Genomic DNA, 17,461 nt, shown 5'->3' on the forward strand with positions numbered 1-17,461 from the left:
TGTTGGTATTACAGACTCAGTCAGGGACATGTTGAAAATGTCAGTGAAGACACTTGCCAGTTGGTCAGCACATGCTCGGAGTACACGTCCTGGTAATCCGTCTGCATCCGTCTGGCCTTGTGAATGTTGACCTGCTTAAAAGTCTTATTCATGTCGGATACGGAGAGCTTGATCACATAGTCATCTGGAACAGCTGGTGCTCTCATGCATGCTTCAGTGTTGCTTGCCTCGAGCGAGCATAGAAGTGGTTTAGCTCGTCTGGTAGGCTTGTGTCACTGGGAAGCTCGCGGCTGTGCTTCCCTTTGTAGTCTGTAATAGTTTTCCAAGCCCTGCCACATCCGACGAGCGTCAGAGCCGGTGTAGTACGATTCAATCTTAGTCCTGTATTGATGTTCGTCAAACAGGCAAAGAGATTCCATATGTGTTATTTTATAGTTTTGATGTCTTCACTATTATTCTACAATGTAGAAAATATTAAAAATTAAGAAAAACCCTTGAATGAGTAGGTGTGTCCAAACTTTTGACTGGTAGTGTATATATTTATATTCCGGACTAGGTAGCCTAGTGGTTAGTGTTGGGCCATTAACCGAAAGGTCTCTGTTTTGAATACCAAGCCAACAAGGTAAAAAACCCTAATTTGCTCCAGGGTCGCCATACTACTACAGCTGAGCCTGTAAAACAACTAACCAGTGTATGTGACAGCAAACATATATACTTAAAAAAAAAAAAACGTAATTCCTGTCTTATTTCGGGGGAATTTGCGCGTATTGTTTTGTATTGCTAGGTATTACTGTATGGAACATAAGCATTTCTCTACACCCGCGATAACAACTGCTAAATTTGTGTTGGCGGTACGCGACCAAAATGTTATTGTCTGATTTGTTTATGCCTCCAAAAGGTTCATTCTGCAACTTCTCGCGATGCTGAAGAGAGAACGTGTTTCCGGGGTGGTTCATTCTGCAACTTCTCGCGATGTTGAAGAGAGAACGTGTTTCCGGGGTGGTTCATTCTGCAACTTCTCGCGATGTTGAAGAGAGAACGTGTTTCCGGGGTGGTTCATTCTGCAACTTCTCGCGATGTTGAAGAGAGAACGTGTTTCCGGGTGGTTCATTCTGCAACTTCTCGCGATGTTGAAGAGAGAAGTTGCTTCCGGATGCAGCACACAGATCACCGCGTGCAGCACTCTTCAGTTGGAGCAGCGTGGTGACTAGAGAAGGAGATACATTTTTTGTTTAAACTTGGTGAAAAAGCGTCAGAGATGCTTGTTTTATTTGAAACCGCTGCTGGTTATGCAATATTTAAAGTGAGTATTTAGCTAAAGTTATATTCTAAATTCTAAGATTTTTAGATGGATGCATGACATTTTAAATAATCTAACCGGGTTCGCGTTTTCGCAGTGCAGCTAGCCATCTATTGCATTAAAATACAAACTATTTCGATGTCAAGAACTGTTTCACTTTGTTTACAGTACCCGTTGGTTCTCTATTCAGGTCGTCGTGGTAGTTCTGGCGTGCAATCCTTACTTTCACTGCAGCTGGGCCTTCTCATCCAACACGCAGTAGTCAAGCAACCACGTTGCATGTGGCAAGTTAACAAGCTACGGATATCTGCTGGATAGCCACGGATACTTTGCTACCTTGGACTGGGCTTTTGGAACTGTGCAACTATTTGAACCCGTTTTGCCGTTTTTTAAAGTTGAATTATTTATTTGCTGCCAATGCTTACCCAACAGTTAAAATAGGCTACTCTTCCTAGCCTAGTTAGCATAACTGGTGCGTGGTATTTTGGAAGGACCGCATGCTGGCTTTCTTGCCAGGCTCACCCGTTACTGATCATGACCCAGTTGACAGAGGAGTTTGAATGACAACACATGTAAACCGAGTTTAGTTAAATGAAGGTAATTTAAGGAATGCCTGTGTACTTGATAGATCTTTAAACCCTTTTTTGTTCCAGGTCCTCGACGAGTCAAAGCTCCAAGAGGTGGACAGTTTATGGAAGGAGTTCGAAACGCCGGAGAAGGCCAACAAAGTGTGAGTTTTGGCCCCATGTTTGGATAAAGGAGTGTTTAGATTCGATTGAATACGTTGTCAATGAACAGTAGTATTACATATTATCAGCATAACGAACATGATTCTGGAGTTGTCAAATAACACGTTGCACCATTTCTCCTTCCAGAGTGAAGTTGAAGCACTTTGAGAAATTCCAGGACACAACAGAGGCTTTGGCAGGTACAGAATCCTTTCACCTTTCCTGTTGCTCTCACTATAGTCTACCAGGTAGTGCCCATGGAACCAGCTAGTTACACACTAGCAACACTGTTACATTAGTCTACCAGGTAGTGCCCATGGAACCAGCTAGTTACACACTAGCAACACTGTTACATTAGTCTACCAGGTAGTGCCCATGGAACCAGCTAGTTACACACTAGCAACACTGTTACATTAGTCTACCAGGTAGTGCCCATGGAACCAGCTAGTTACACACTAGCAACACTGTTACATTAGTCTACCAGGTAGTGCCCATGGAACCAGCTAGTTACACACTAGCAACACTGTTACATTAGTCTACCAGGTAGTGCCCATGGAACCAGCTAGTTACACACTAGCAACACTGTTACATTAGTCTACCAGGTAGTGCCCATGGAACCAGCTAGTTACACACTAGCAACACTGTTACATTAGTCTACCAGGTAGTGCCCATGGAACCAGCTAGTTACACACTAGCAACACTGTTACATTAGTCTACCAGGTAGTGCCCATGGAACCAGCTAGTTACACACTAGCAACACTGTTACATTAGTCTACCAGGTAGTGCCCATGGAACCAGCTAGTTACACACTAGCAACACTGTTACATTAGTCTACCAGGTAGTGCCCATGGAACCAGCTAGTTACACACTAGCAACACTGTTACATTAGTCTACCAGGTAGTGCCCATGGAACCAGCTAGTTACACACTAGCAACACTGTTACATTAGTCTACCAGGTAGTGCCCATGGAACCAGCTAGTTACACACTAGCAACACTGTTACATTAGTCTACCAGGTAGTGCCCATGGAACCAGCTAGTTACACACTAGCAACACTGTTACATTAGTCTACCAGGTAGTGCCCATGGAACCAGCTAGTTACACACTAGCAACACTGTTACATTAGTCTACCAGGTAGTGCCCATGTGGAACCAGCTAGTTACACACTAGCAACACTGTTACATTAGTCTACCAGGTAGTGCCCATGGAACCAGCTAGTTACACACTAGCAACACTGTTACATTAGTCTACCAGGTAGTGCCCATGGAACCAGCTAGTTACACACTAGCAACACTGTTACATTAGTCTACCAGGTAGTGCCCATGGAACCAGCTAGTTACACACTAGCAACACTGCTACATTAGTCTACCAGGTAGTGCCCATGGAACCAGCTAGTTACACACTAGCAACACTGTTACATTAGTCTACCAGGTAGTGCCCATGGAACCAGCTAGTTACACACTAGCAACACTGCTACATTAGTCTACCAGGTAGTGCCCATGGAACCAGCTAGTTACACACTAGCAACACTGCTACATTAGTCTACCAGGTAGTGCCCATGGAACCAGCTAGTTACACACTAGCAACACTGTTACATTAGTCTACCAGGTAGTGCCCATGGAACCAGCTAGTTACACACTAGCAACACTGTTACATTAGTCTACCAGGTAGTGCCCATGGAACCAGCTAGTTACACACTAGCAACACTGTTACATTAGTCTACCAGGTAGTGCCCATGGAACCAGCTAGTTACACACTAGCAACACTGTTACATTAGTCTACCAGGTAGTGCCCATGGAACCAGCTAGTTACACACTAGCAACACTGTTACATTAGTCTACCAGGTAGTGCCCATGGAACCAGCTAGTTACACACTAGCAACACTGTTACATTAGTCTACCAGGTAGTGCCCATGGAACCAGCTAGTTACACACTAGCAACACTGTTACGTTGATGCTGTTGACCCGGATCACTGGTTGCTGCGGAAAAGAAGGTCAAAAGGGGAGTGAGTGTAACCAGTGTGAACTGGCTAGCTAGTTAGCGGTGCGCGCTAGTAGCGTTTCAATCGGTGATGTCACTCGCTCTGAGACCTTGAAGTAGTTGTTTCCCTTGCTCTGCAAGGGCTGCTGCTTTTGTGGAGCGACGGGTAACGGTGCTTCGAGGGTGACTGTTGTGGATGTGTGCAGAGGGTCCCTGGTTCAAGCCCAGGTAGGGGCGAGGAGGGGGACGGAAGCAACACTGTTACACTCTGCCAGGCAGGTTAATGCTGTTTGTCCATCGTGAGAAGCCGAAGCCAGTATACACTTCCTGCTCTCACTATAGTGTACCAGATCGGTGTGGAAGAACTTGACTGGCCTGCATCAAGTCCTCACCGCAACCCTGTCGAACACTGTTGGGAAGAATTGGAACGCAGACTGTGAGCCAGGCCTAATCGCCCAACATCAGTGCCCGACCTCACTAATGCTCTTGTGGCTGAATGGAAGCAAGTCCCTGCAGCAATGTTCCAACATCTAGTGGAAAGCCTTCCCAGAAGAGTGGAGGCTGTTATAGCAGCAAAGGGGGGACCAACTCCATATTTAGAGTTGGTGTCCACATACTTTTGGTCATGTAGTGTACCTTCTCTCCTGTCTTCATGTTGGATCTATAACATACCTTCTCTCTCTCTCTCCTGTCTTCATGTTGGATCTATAACATACCTTCTCTCTCTCTCTCCTGTCTTCATGTTGGATCTCTCTCTCCTGGCTTCATGATGGATCTATAACATACCTTCTCTCTCTCTCCTGTCTTCATGTTGGATCTATAACATACCTTCTCTCTCTCTCCTGTCTTCATGTTGGATCTCTCTCTCCTGTCTTCATGATGGATCTATAACATACCTTCTCTCTCTCTCTCCTGTCTTCATGTTGGATCTCTCTCTCCTGTCTTCATGATGGATCTATAACATACCTTCTCTCTCTCTCCTGTCTTCATGTTGGATCTCTCTCTCCTGTCTTCATGTTGGATCTATAACATACCTTCTCTCTCTCTCTCCTGTCTTCATGTTGGATCTATAACATACCTTCTCTCTCTCTCTCCTGTCTTCATGATGGATCTATAACATACCTTCTCTCTCTCTCTCCTGTCTTCATGTTGGATCTCTCTCTCCTGTCTTCATGTTGGATCTATAACATACCTTCTCTCTCTCTCTCCTGTCTTCATGTTGGATCTCTCTCTCCTGTCTTCATGATGGATCTATAACATACCTTCTCTCTCTCTCCTGTCTTCATGATGGATCTATAACATACCTTCTCTCTCTCTCCTGTCTTCATGATGGATCTATAACATACCTTCTCTCTCTCTCCTGTCTTCATGTTGGATCTCTCTCTCCTGTCTTCATGTTGGATCTCTCTCTCCTGTCTTCATGTTGGATCTATAACATACCTTCTCTCTCTCTCTCCTGTCTTCATGATGGATCTATAACATACCTTCTCTCTCTCTCTCCTGTCTTCATGATGGATCTATAACATACCTTCCCTCTCCTGTGCCCAGCGGCCACTGCCATGACAGAAGGGAAAATGGGGAAGAGTCTGAAGAAGATCCTGAAGAAAGTGGTGGCTAAAGAAGCTCATGAACAGCTGGCCATCAGCGACGCTAAACTGGGAGGCGTGATCAAGGAGAAGTTGAACCTGAGCTGCGTCCACAGCCCTGCGGTGGCTGAACTGATGAGAGGGATCAGGACACAGATGGAGGCCCTGATCACTGGCCTGCCCCCCCGGGAGATCAGCGCCATGTCTCTGGGACTGGCTCACAGGTAGGGTGGATCACACACTGGATTCATTAGGATCTCCATTAGACTAGTCTTATAACGAAAAATACATTAGACTAACACTTTGTAATTTACTTCCATTTAAAATCATTAACATGAAGTGTGTTGCCGATGATTATATCTTGCTGTCTGAAACCTGGTGTAGATTTCCTCAGCATTCGTCACTACCCCTGAGGCAGCACCTCTGTCATATTCATCAAAGACCTGAAGGGCTGCTATGGAAGATCCTGATCTGTTTCTGTTTCCACAGTTTGTCCCGTTACAAGCTGAAGTTCAGCCCTGACAAAGTGGATACCATGATAGTTCAAGCTATCTGTAAGTACCTCTTAGACCAGGGATGGGCCACAACCTAATGGACCTAGTATTATGGTCTGTCTCGCTCTGTACCTAGTGTTATGGGCCACAACCTAATGGACCTAGTATTATGGTCTGTCTCGCTCTGTAACTAGTGTTATGGTCTGTCTCTAACTAGTGTTATGGTCTGTCTAGCTCTGTAACTAGTGTTATGGTCTGTCTAGCTCTGTAACTAGTATTATGGTCTGTCTAGCTCTGTAACTAGTGTTATGGTCTGTCTCTAACTAGTATTATGGTCTGTCTAGCTCTGTAACTAGTATTATGGTCTGTCTAGCTCTGTAACTAGTATTATGGTCTGTCTAGCTCTACTAGATGACCTGGACAAGGAGCTCAACAACTACATCATGCGCTGTAGGGAGTGGTACGGTTGGCACTTCCCCGAGGTGGGGAAGATCATCACAGACAACCTGGCCTACTGCAAGAGTGTCCGGAAGATAGGGGCCCGTACCAACGTGGCCACCACGGACCTGTCCGAACATCTACCTGAAGAGGTTGAGGCAGAGGTCAAACTGGCTGCAGAGATCTCCATGGGAACGGAGGTGTCAGAGGAGGACATCGGTAACATCATGCACCTGTGTGACCAGGTGATAGAGATCACAGAGTACCGCACCCAGCTGTACGACTATCTGAAGAACAGGATGATGGCTATCGCTCCCAACCTGACTGTCATGGTGGGGGAACTGGTGGGCGCGCGGCTCATCTCCCACGCTGGTGAGTCATGATATAACAGCCAATCACACAGCAGGAATCATTCACAACACAAAACAAGCTGTGATTATGACGACTATATGTCACAATCCTGAAACCTGATGCTTTTCAGTCACTACCTCATCTGAGCTTGTATTGAGACCTCTTACCTGGACACCTGTAGCAGGCAGCTGGAAAGTCCAACTGCTCCTAAATGTTGTGGTTCTCTCTGACAGGGTCCCTGTTGAACCTGGCCAAGCACCCGGCCTCCACAGTCCAGATCCTGGGAGCAGAGAAGGCCCTGTTCAGAGCCCTGAAGACCCGCAGGGACACGCCCAAATATGGTCTCATCTACCACGCCTCTCTGGTGGGGCAGACCTCTGCCAAGAACAAGGGCAAGGTGAGGCTTTTGTTCCATCCCAACACTAGAAGTAGAATGTCTCTTCACACTACAGGACTGCTGTCATGTTCCAGGGGTGATGCCGTTCTGATCCAGCTTCTTTCTTGCCTCTCAGATCTCCAGGATGCTGGCAGCCAAAGCATCTCTGGCGATCCGCTACGATGCCCTGGGAGAGGACACCAACGCTGAGATGGGAGTTGAGAACCGGGCCAAGCTGGAGGCCAGACTACGCCACCTAGAGGAGAAGGGAGTAAGTAGATCTCTGGTGGAGGCCCAGAACAACCAGACTACATGAGATGCCAAGCAGTGATGATGATGACTAATGTCAACAGTCCTGAAACTACCTGATGCTTTTCAGTCACTACCTCATCTGAGCTTGTATTATTGAACAGAGATATCCAACTAGTCCCACTACTAGTCCCCTACTGTGATCCCTTACTTTACTAGGCCCCCTACTGTGGTCCCCTAAATCTACTGGTCCCCTACTGTGGTCCCCTAAATCTACTGGTCCCCTACTGTGGTCCCCTAATCTACTGTGGTCCCCTAAACTACTAGTCCCCTACTGTGGTCCCCTAATCTACTAGTCCCCTACTGTGGTCCCCTAATCTACTAGTCCCCTACTGTGGTCCCCCACTGTGGTCCCCTAATCTACTAGTCCCCTACTGTGGTCCCCTAATCTACTAGTCCCCTACTGTGTCCCAATACTAGTCCCCTACTGTGGTCCCTAATCTACTAGTCCCCCTACTGTGGTCCCCTAATCTACTAGTCCCCTACTGTGGTCCCCTAATCTACTAGTCCCCTACTGTGGTCCCCTAATCTACTAGTCCCCTACTGTGGTCCCCTAATCTACTAGTCCCCTACTGTGGTCCCCTAATCTACTAGTCCCCTACTGTGGTCCCCTAATCTACTAGTCCCCTACTGTGGTCCCCTAATCTACTGGTCCCCTACTGTGGTCCCCTAATCTACTGCTCCCCTAATCTACTAGTCCTCTAATCTACTGGCCCCTACTGTGGTCCCCTAATCTACTAGTCCCCTACTGTGGTCCCCTAATCTACTAGTCCCCTACTGTGGTCCCCTAATCTACTAGTCCCCTACTGTGGTCCCCTAATCTACTAGTCCCCTACTCTACTGTGGTCCCCTAATCTACTAGTCCCCTACTGTGGTCCCCTAATCTACTAGTCCCCTACTGTGGTCCCCTAATCTACTAGTCCCCTACTGTGGTCCCCTAATCTACTGGTCCCCTAATCTACTAGTCCCCTACTGTGGTCCCCTAATCTACTAGTCCCCTACTGTGGTCCCCTAATCTACTGGTCCCCTACTGTGGTCCCCCTAATCTACTAGTCCTCTACTACTGTGGTCCCCTAATCTACTAGTCCCCTACTGTGGTCCCCTAATCTACTAGTCCCCTACTGTGGTCCCCTAATCTACTGATCCCCTAATCTACTAGTCCCCTAATCTACTGTGGTCCCCTACTGTGTTCCCCTAATCTACTGTGGTCCCCTAAATCTACTAGTCCCCTACTGTGGTCCCCTAAATCTACTGGTCCCCTACTGTGGTCCCCTAAATCTACTAGTCCCCTACTGTGGTCCCCTAAATCTACTAGTCCCCTACTGTGGTCCCCTAATCTACTGTGGTCCCCTGATCTACTGATCCCCTACTGTGGTCCCCTAATCTACTAGTCCCCACGTCCCTAATCTACTGGTCCCCTACTGTGGCCCCTAATCTACTGTGGTCCCCTGAATCTGTGGTCCCCTACTGTGGTCCCTTAATCTACTGCTCCCCTACTGTGGTCCCCTAATCTACTGATCCCCTAATCTACTAGTCCCCTACTGTGGTCCCCTAATCTACTAGTCCCCTACTGTGGTCCCCTAATCTACTGATCCCCTAATCTACTAGTCCCCTAATCTACTGTGGTCCCCTACTGTGTTCCCCTAATCTACTGTGGTCCCCTAAATCTACTAGTCCCCTACTGTGGTCCCCTAAATCTACTGGTCCCCTACTGTGGTCCCCTAAATCTACTAGTCCCCTACTGTGGTCCCCTAAATCTACTAGTCCCCTACTGTGGTCCCCTAATCTACTGTGGTCCCCTGATCTACTGATCCCCTACTGTGGTCCCCTAATCTACTAGTCCCCTACTGTGGTCCCCTAATCTACTGGTCCCCTACTGTGGTCCCCTAATCTACTGTGGTCCCCTAATCTGTGGTCCCCTACTGTGGTCCCTTAATCTACTGCTCCCCTACTGTGGTCCCCTAATCTACTGCTCCCCTACTGTGGTCCCCTAATCTACTGGTCCCCTACTGTGGTCCCCTAATCTACTAGTCCCCTACTGTGGTCCCCTACTGTGGTCCCCTAATCTACTAGTCCCCTACTGTGGTCCCCTAATCTACTGGTCCCCTAATCTACTAGTCCCCTAATCTGTGGTCCCCTAATCTACTAGTCCCCTAATCTGTGGTCCCCTAATCTACTGGTCCCCTACTGTGGTCCCCTAATCTACTGGTCCCCTACTGTGGTCCCCTACTGTGGTCCCCTAATCTACTAGTCCCCTACTGTGGTCCCCTAATCTACTAGTCCCCTACTCTACTGTGGTCCCCTAATCTACTAGTCCCCTACTGTGGTCCCCTAATCTACTAGTCCCCTACTCTACTGTGGTCCCCTAATCTACTAGTCCCCCACACTACTCTTATTAGTCCCCTACTCCTCCCCTAATATTGTACTGACCCTGGTTTCTCCCTTCAGATCAGAAGAATCAGTGGAACAGGCAAAGCCATGGCCAAGTCTGACAAATACCAACACAAGAGGTGAGTTACACCTGGAGACTACTGTGTTGTGTAACTAACCTGTCGTGTCTCTGGTAACTAGCCGTCTGTCGTGTCTCTGGTAACTAGCCGTCTGTCGTGTCTCTGGTAACTAGCCGTCTGTCGTGTCTCTGGTAACTAGCCGTCTGTCGTGTCTCTGGTAACTAGCCGTCTGTCGTGTCTCTGGTAACTAGCCGTCTGTCGTGTCTCTGGTAACTAGCCGTCTGTCGTGTCTCTGGTAACTAGCCGTCTGTCGTGTCTCTGGTAACTAGCCGTCTGTCGTGTCTCTGGTAACTAGCCGTCTGTCGTGTCTCTGGTAACTAGCCGTCTGTCGTGTCTCTGGTAACTAGCCGTCTGTCGTGTCTCTGGTAACTAGCCGTCTGTCGTGGTCTCTGTACCAGCCGCTGTCGTGGTTCTGCACCAGCCGTCTGTCGTGTCTCTGGTAACTAGCCGTCTGTCGTGTCTCTGGTAACTAGCCGCCTGTCGTGTCTCTGGTAACCAGCCGTCTGTCGTGTCTCTGTAACTAGCCGTCTGTCGTGTCTCTGGTAACTAGCCGTCTGTCGTGTCTCTGGTAACTAGCCGTCTGTCGTGTCTCTGGTAACTAGCCGTCTGTCGTGTCTCTGGTAACTAGCCGCCTGTCGTGTCTCTGGTAACTAGCCGTCTGTCGTGTCTCTGGTAACTAGCCGTCTGTCGTGTCTCTGGTAACTAGCCGTCTGTCGTGTCTCTGGTAACTAGCCGTCTGTCGTGTCTCTGGTAACTAGCCGTCTGTCGTGTCTCTGGTAACTAGCCGGCTCTGTAACTAGCCGTCTGTCGTGTCTCTGGTAACTAGCCGTCTGTCGTGTCTCTGGTAACTAGCCGTCTGTCGTGTCTCTGGTAACTAGCCGTCTGTCGTGTCTCTGGTAACTAGCCGTCTGTCGTGTCTCTGGTAACTAGCCGTCTGTCGTGTCTCTGGTAACTAGCCGTCTGTCGTGTCTCTGGTAACTAGCCGTCTGTCGTGTCTCTGGTAACTAGCTTCGTCTGTCGTGGTCTCTGGTAACTAGCCGTCTGTCGTGTCTCTGGTAACTAGCCGTCTGTCGTGTCTCTGGTAACTAGCCGTCTGTCGTGTCTCTGGTAACTAGTCGTGTCTCTGGTAACTAGCCGTCTGTCGCACTAGGGTTAGCCTCGGCCTCCGCACTAGGGTTAGCCTCGGCCTCCGCACTAGGGTTAGCCTCGGCCTCCGCACTAGGGTTAGCCTCGGCCTCCCCACTAGGGTTAGCCTCGGCCTCCGCACTAGGGTTAGCCTCGGCCTCCCCACTAGGGTTAGCCTCGGCCTCCCCACTAGGGTTAGCCTCGGCCTCCCCACTAGGGTTAGCCTCGGCCTCCCCACTAGGGTTAGCCTCGGCCTCCCCACTAGGGTTAGCCTCGGCACTAGGGTTAGCCTCCGCACTAGGGTTAGCCTCGGCACTAGGGTTAGCCTCCGCACTAGGGTTAGCCTCGGCACTAGGGTTAGCCTCCGCACTAGGGTTAGCCCCGGCCTCCGCACTAGGGTTAGCCCCGGCCTCCCCACTAGGGTTAGCCTCGGCCTCCCCACTAGGGTTAGCCTCGGCCTCCCCACTAGGGTTAGCCTCGGCCTCCCCACTAGGGTTAGCCTCGGCCTCCCCACTAGGGTTAGCCTCGGCCTCCCACTAGGGTTAGCCTCGGCCTCCCCACTAGGGTTAGCCTCGGCCTCCCCACTAGGGTTAGCCTCGGCCTCCCCACTAGGGTTAGCCTCGGCCTCCCCACTAGGGTTAGCCTCCGCACTAGGGTTAGCCTCGGCACTAGGGTTAGCCTCGGCACTAGGGTTAGCCTCGGCACTAGGGTTAGCCTCTGCACTAGGGTTAGCCTCGCACTAGGGTTAGCCTCGCACTAGGGTTAGCCTCGGCACTAGGGTTAGCCTCGGCACTAGGGTTAGCCTCGGCACTAGGTTAGCCTCGGCACTAGGGTTAGCCTCGGCACTAGGGTTAGCCTCGGCACTAGGGTTAGCCTCGGCACTAGGGTTAGCCTCGGCACTAGGGTTAGCCTCGGCACTAGGGTTAGCCTCGGCACTAGGGTTAGCCTCGGCACTAGGGTTAGCCTCGGCACTAGGGTTGGCCTCGGCACTAGGGTTAGCCTCGGCACTAGGGTTAGCCTCGGCACTAGGGTTAGCCTCGGCACTAGGGTTAGCCTCGGCACTAGGGTTAGCCTCGGCACTAGGGTTAGCCTCGGCACTAGGGTTAGCCTCGGCACTAGGGTTAGCCTCGGCACTAGGGTTAGCCTCGGCACTAGGGTTAGCCTCGCACTAGGGTTGGCCTCGGCACTAGGGTTAGCCTCCGCACTAGGGTTAGCCTCCGCACTAGGGTTAGCCTCCGCACTAGGGTTAGCCTCGGCACTAGGGTTAGCCTCGGCCTCCGCACTAGGGTTAGCCTCCGCACTAGGGTTAGCCCCGGCCTCCGCACTAGGGTTGGCCTCCGCACTAGGGTTAGCCCCGGCCTCGGCACTAGGGTTAGCCTCGGCACTAGGGTTAGCCTCGGCACTAGGGTTAGCCTCCGGCACTAGGGTTAGCCTCGGCACTAGGGTTAGCCTCGGCACTAGGGTTAGCCTCGGCACTAGGTTAGCCTCGGCACTCAGGGTTAGCCTCGGCACTAGGGTTAGCCTCGGCACTAGGGTTAGCCTCGGCACTAGGGTTAGCCTCGGCACTAGGGTTAGCCTCGGCACTAGGGTTAGCCTCGGCACTAGGGTTAGCCTCGGCACTAGGGTTAGCCTCGGCTCGGCACTAGGGTTAGCCTCGGCACTAGGGTTAGCCTCGGCACTAGGGTTAGCCTCGGCACTAGGGTTAGCCTCGGCCTCCGCACTAGGGTTAGCCTCGGCACTAGGGTTAGCCTCCGCACTAGGGTTAGCCTCCGCACTAGGGTTAGCCTCCGCACTAGGGTTAGCCCCGGCCTCCGCACTAGGGTTGGCCTCGGCACTAGGGTTAGCCTCCGCACTAGGGTTAGCCTCGGCACTAGGGTTAGCCTCCGCACTAGGGTTAGCCTCCGCACTAGGGTTAGCCTCCGCACTAGGGTTAGCCTCCGCACTAGGGTTAGCCTCCGCACTAGGGTTAGCCTCCGCACTAGGGTTAGCCCCGGCCTCCGCACTAGGGTTAGCCTCCGCACTAGGGTTAGCCTCCGCACTAGGGTTAGCCTCCGCACTAGGGTTAGCCTCGGCACTAGGGTTAGCCTCGGCACTAGGGTTAGCCTCCGCACTAGGGTTAGCCTCCGCACTAGGGTTAGCCTCGGCACTAGGGTTAGCCTCCGCACTAGGGTTAGCCTCCGCACTAGGGTTAGCCTCCGCACTAGGTTAGCCTCCGCACTAGGGTTACCCGGCCTCCGCACTAGGTTAGCCCCCGCCTCCGCACTAGGGTTAGCCCCGGCCTCCGCACTAGGGTTAGCCTCCGCACTAGGGTTAGCCCCGGCCTCCGCACTAGGGTTAGCCTCCGCACTAGGGTTAGCCCCGGCCTCCGCACTAGGGTTAGCCCCGGCCTCCGCACTAGGGTTAGCCTCGGCCTCCGCAATGAAATGGGAGCGAATCAGAAGGGTGTCTAGTGTTCCACCAAAAAAAAAAAGATTTGCTACTGCTCGACTAAAAAACGTCTTGGTCAACTAACAGCCGCCTATCGACCAAACAATCGACCAGTCGACTAATTACCAGCCCTACTGGTAACTAACGTTTTGTCATGTCTATGTTAACATTCTGTCGTGTCTCCATAGTGACGTGAAGGTGTACGACCCCTCCGGAGACTCCACCCTCCCCTCTGTTTCCAAGAAGAGGAAGTTTGAGGAGGTGGAGGAGGAAGAGGTGGTCACACCGGTGGCAGTCAAATCCAAGAAACCCAAGAAAGAACCTGTGGAAGGTCAGTTGGGCCCCTCTTCCATAATACAACATCCTATTTATATAAACACAATTCCTAACATGAGACCCATTCTCAGCCGTCTATAACACAATCCATAACATGAGACCCGTTCTCAGCCGTCTATAACACAATCCAGAACATGAGACCCGTTCTCAGCCGTCTATAACACAATCCATAACATGAGACCCGTTCTCAGTCGTCTATAACACAATCCATAACATGAGACCCGTTCTCAGTCGTCTATAACACAATCCATAACATGAGACCCATTCTCAGCCGTCTATAACACAATCCATAACATGAGACCCGTTCTCAGTCGTCTATAACACAATCCATAACATGAGACCCATTCTCAGTCGTCTATAACACAATCCAGAACATGAGACCCATTCTCAGCCGCCTATAACACAATCCAGAACATGAGACCCGTTCTCAGCCGTCTATAACACAATCCAGAACATGAGACCCGTTCTCAGCCGCCTATAACACAATCCATAACATGAGACCCGTTCTCAGCCGCCTATAACACAATCCAGAACATGAGACCCGTTCTCAGCCGTCTATAACACAATCCAGAACATGAGACCCGTTCTCAGCCGCCTATAACACAATCCAGAACATGAGACCTGTTCTCAGCCGTCTAATCCATAACATGAGACCCGTTCTCAGCCGTCTATAACACAATCCATAACATGAGACCCGTTCTCAGCCGTCTATAACACAATCCATAACATGAGACCCGTTCTCAGTCGTCTATAACACAATCCATAACATGAGACCCATTCTCAGCCGTCTATAACACAATCCAGAACATGAGACCCGTTCTCAGCCGTCTATAACACAATCCAGAACATGAGACCCGTTCTCAGCCGCCTATAACACAATCCATAACATGAGACCCATTCTCAGCCGTCTATAACACAATCCATAACATGAGACCCATTCTCAGCCGTCTATAACACAATCCAGAACATGAGACCCGTTCTCAGCCGTCTATAACACAATCCATAACATGAGACCCATTCTCAGCCGTCTATAACACAATCCAGAACATGAGACCCATTCTCAGCCGTCTATAACACAATCCATAACATGAGACCCATTCTCAGCCGTCTATAACACAATCCATAACATGAGACCCATTCTCAGCCGTCTATAACACAATCCAGAACATGAGACCCGTTCTCAGCCGTCTATAACACAATCCAGAACATGAGACCCGATTCTCAGCCGTCTATAACACAATCCATAACATGAGACCCGTTCTCAGCCGTCTATAACACAATCCAGAACATGAGACCCGTTCTCAGCCGTCTATAACACAATCCATAACATGAGACCCGTTCTCAGCCGTCTATAACACAATCCATAACATGAGACCCGTTCTCAGCCGTCTATAACACAATCCATAACATGAGACCCGTTCTCAGCCGTCTATAACACAATCCATAACATGAGACCCGTTCTCAGCCGTCTATAACACAATCCATAACATGAGACCCAGCCTAAGATCTCAGCCGTCTATAACACAATCCATAACATGAGACCCGTTCTCAGCCGTCTAAACAATCCAGAACATGAGACCCATTCTCAGCCGTCTATAACGCAATCCATAACATGAGACCCGTTCTCAGCCGTCTATAACACAATCCATAACATGAGACCCGTTCTCAGCCGTCTATAACACAATCCAGAACATGAGACCTGTTCTCAGCCGTCTAATCCATAACATGAGACCCATTCTCAGCCGTCTATAACACAATCCATAACATGAGACCCGTTCTCAGCCGTCTATAACACAATCCAGAACATGAGACCCGTTCTCAGCCGTCTATAACACAATCCATAACATGAGACCCATTCTCAGCCGTCTATAACACAATCCATAACATGAGACCCGTTCTCAGCCGTCTATAACACAATCCATAACATGAGACCCGTTCTCAGCCGTCTATCACAATCCAGAACGAGACCGTCTCAGCCGTCTATAACACAATCCAGAACATGAGACCCGTTCTCAGCCGTCTATAACACAATCCATAACATGAGACCCGTTCTCAGCCGTCTAATCATATAAAATAAAAGAATCTCAGCAGTCTGTATTAAGTTGTCTTGTCTCACGGTGCGTTCTGTTTTCATTCAGAACCAGAGGCGTCAACGGCAGCAGAAGAAACTCCCAAGAAGAAGAAAAAGAAGGCGAGGAAAGCCGAGGCAGCGGAGGAGGCGATGGACGTGAAGGAGGAGGAAGAGGAGGCGACCGTCTCTCCCACAGAGGAAGTACGTAGCAATGCATGATGGGGACATGCTCATCTCAGCTGTTCTGTCTGAACAAACATACTAACCTTATTTCTTGTGATTTTAGTCATCAAAGAAGAAGAAGAAGAAAAAGAAGAAGGTCAAGGAGGAAGAGGGAGAATAATCTGCTTCTGTTTGGGGAGAAACTGTATTATATTAGGACTTTTAGTTGTCGTTGCACACGTATCTACCAGGGCCCTGACTGTCACGTATCTACCAGGGCCCTGACTGTCACGTATCTACCAGGGCCCTGACTGTCACGTATCTACCAGGGCCCTGACTGTCACGTATCTACCAGGGCCCTGACTGTCACGTATCTACCAGGGCCCTGACTGTCACGTATCTACCAGGGCCCTGACTGTCACGTATCTACCAGGGCCCTGACTGTCACGTATCTACCAGGGCCCTGACTGTCACGTATCTACCAGGGCCCTGACTGTCACGTATCTACCAGGGCCCTGACTGTCACGTATTAGCCGTTTTAAAGGCTAGCGGAGAGAGGAACTGGAGACAGAGGTTATTTCAGAATGACCAGCAGCTGATATGTTATGATTAGGAATGAGACTTAATGATCGTGTAAAAATCGTACTGTGTGGATTTGCGTTTAAGATGACCCTTTTTTAGTATACTGTAACCTAAAGAGCCAATGGATTGTATACAATATCAGCTTGTCAATGTTCATGTTAAAACATTTCATTTCTCCACTGGTTTAACAACATACCATTTTTAACAGCTGTTTTGATGTCTGTTTCCCACAAGTCTTTGTCCACAAGTCAACTTCTGCTCTGGTGGATTAAATCCATTTTCTCAGATGATGGTATTTCCCTTCATTCCAGCTATAGTGTTTTCAGACCCCTTGACTTTCTACGTTTTGTTACGTTTCAGCCTTATTCTAAAATTGATTAAATAGTTCCCCCACCCCTAATCAATCTACACACAATACCCCATAATGACAAAGCAAAAACAAATGTATAGATATTTTGCAAATGTATTCAAAATACAAAACTGAAATATCACATTTACATAAGTATTCAGATCCTTTACTCAGCACTTTGTTGAAGCACCTTTGGCAGCGATTACAGCCTCGAGTCTTCTTGGGTATGACGCTACAAGCTTGGCACACCTGTATTTGGGGAGTTTCTCCCATTCTTCTCTGCAGATCCTCTCGAGCTCTGTCAGGTTGGATGGGGAGCGTCGCTGCACAGCTATTTT

At 49.6% G+C, this 17,461-nt stretch overlaps 1 protein-coding gene and 2 non-coding genes across 3 annotated transcripts; all 3 read left to right on the forward strand.

The window, feature by feature from the left end:
* The first annotated feature begins 1,121 nt into the window (after positions 1 to 1,121).
* On the forward strand, positions 1,122 to 17,061 carry LOC121561267 (nucleolar protein 58). Its single transcript, XM_045217532.1, has 12 exons — positions 1,122 to 1,303; positions 1,954 to 2,030; positions 2,176 to 2,228; positions 5,556 to 5,817; positions 6,083 to 6,147; positions 6,490 to 6,897; positions 7,110 to 7,273; positions 7,389 to 7,523; positions 10,010 to 10,071; positions 13,812 to 13,954; positions 16,098 to 16,231; positions 16,317 to 17,061. The coding sequence occupies exons 1-12, from the start codon at positions 1,259 to 1,261 to the stop codon at positions 16,371 to 16,373; spliced, it is 1,605 nt and encodes a 534-aa protein (XP_045073467.1). The 5' UTR covers positions 1,122 to 1,258; the 3' UTR covers positions 16,374 to 17,061.
* On the forward strand, positions 6,950 to 7,029 carry LOC121561270. Its single transcript, XR_005999204.1, has one exon. It is a non-coding gene; the product is annotated as a small nucleolar RNA SNORD11B (small nucleolar RNA).
* Positions 7,572 to 7,654, forward strand: LOC121561271. The gene has a single exon (XR_005999205.1). It is a non-coding gene; the product is annotated as a small nucleolar RNA SNORD11B (small nucleolar RNA).
* Positions 17,062 to 17,461: the final 400 nt, after the last annotated feature.

The sequence above is a fragment of the Coregonus clupeaformis genome, unplaced genomic scaffold (assembly GCF_020615455.1).
Source record: "Coregonus clupeaformis isolate EN_2021a unplaced genomic scaffold, ASM2061545v1 scaf1097, whole genome shotgun sequence".
Taxonomy (NCBI): Eukaryota; Metazoa; Chordata; class Actinopteri; order Salmoniformes; family Salmonidae; genus Coregonus; species Coregonus clupeaformis.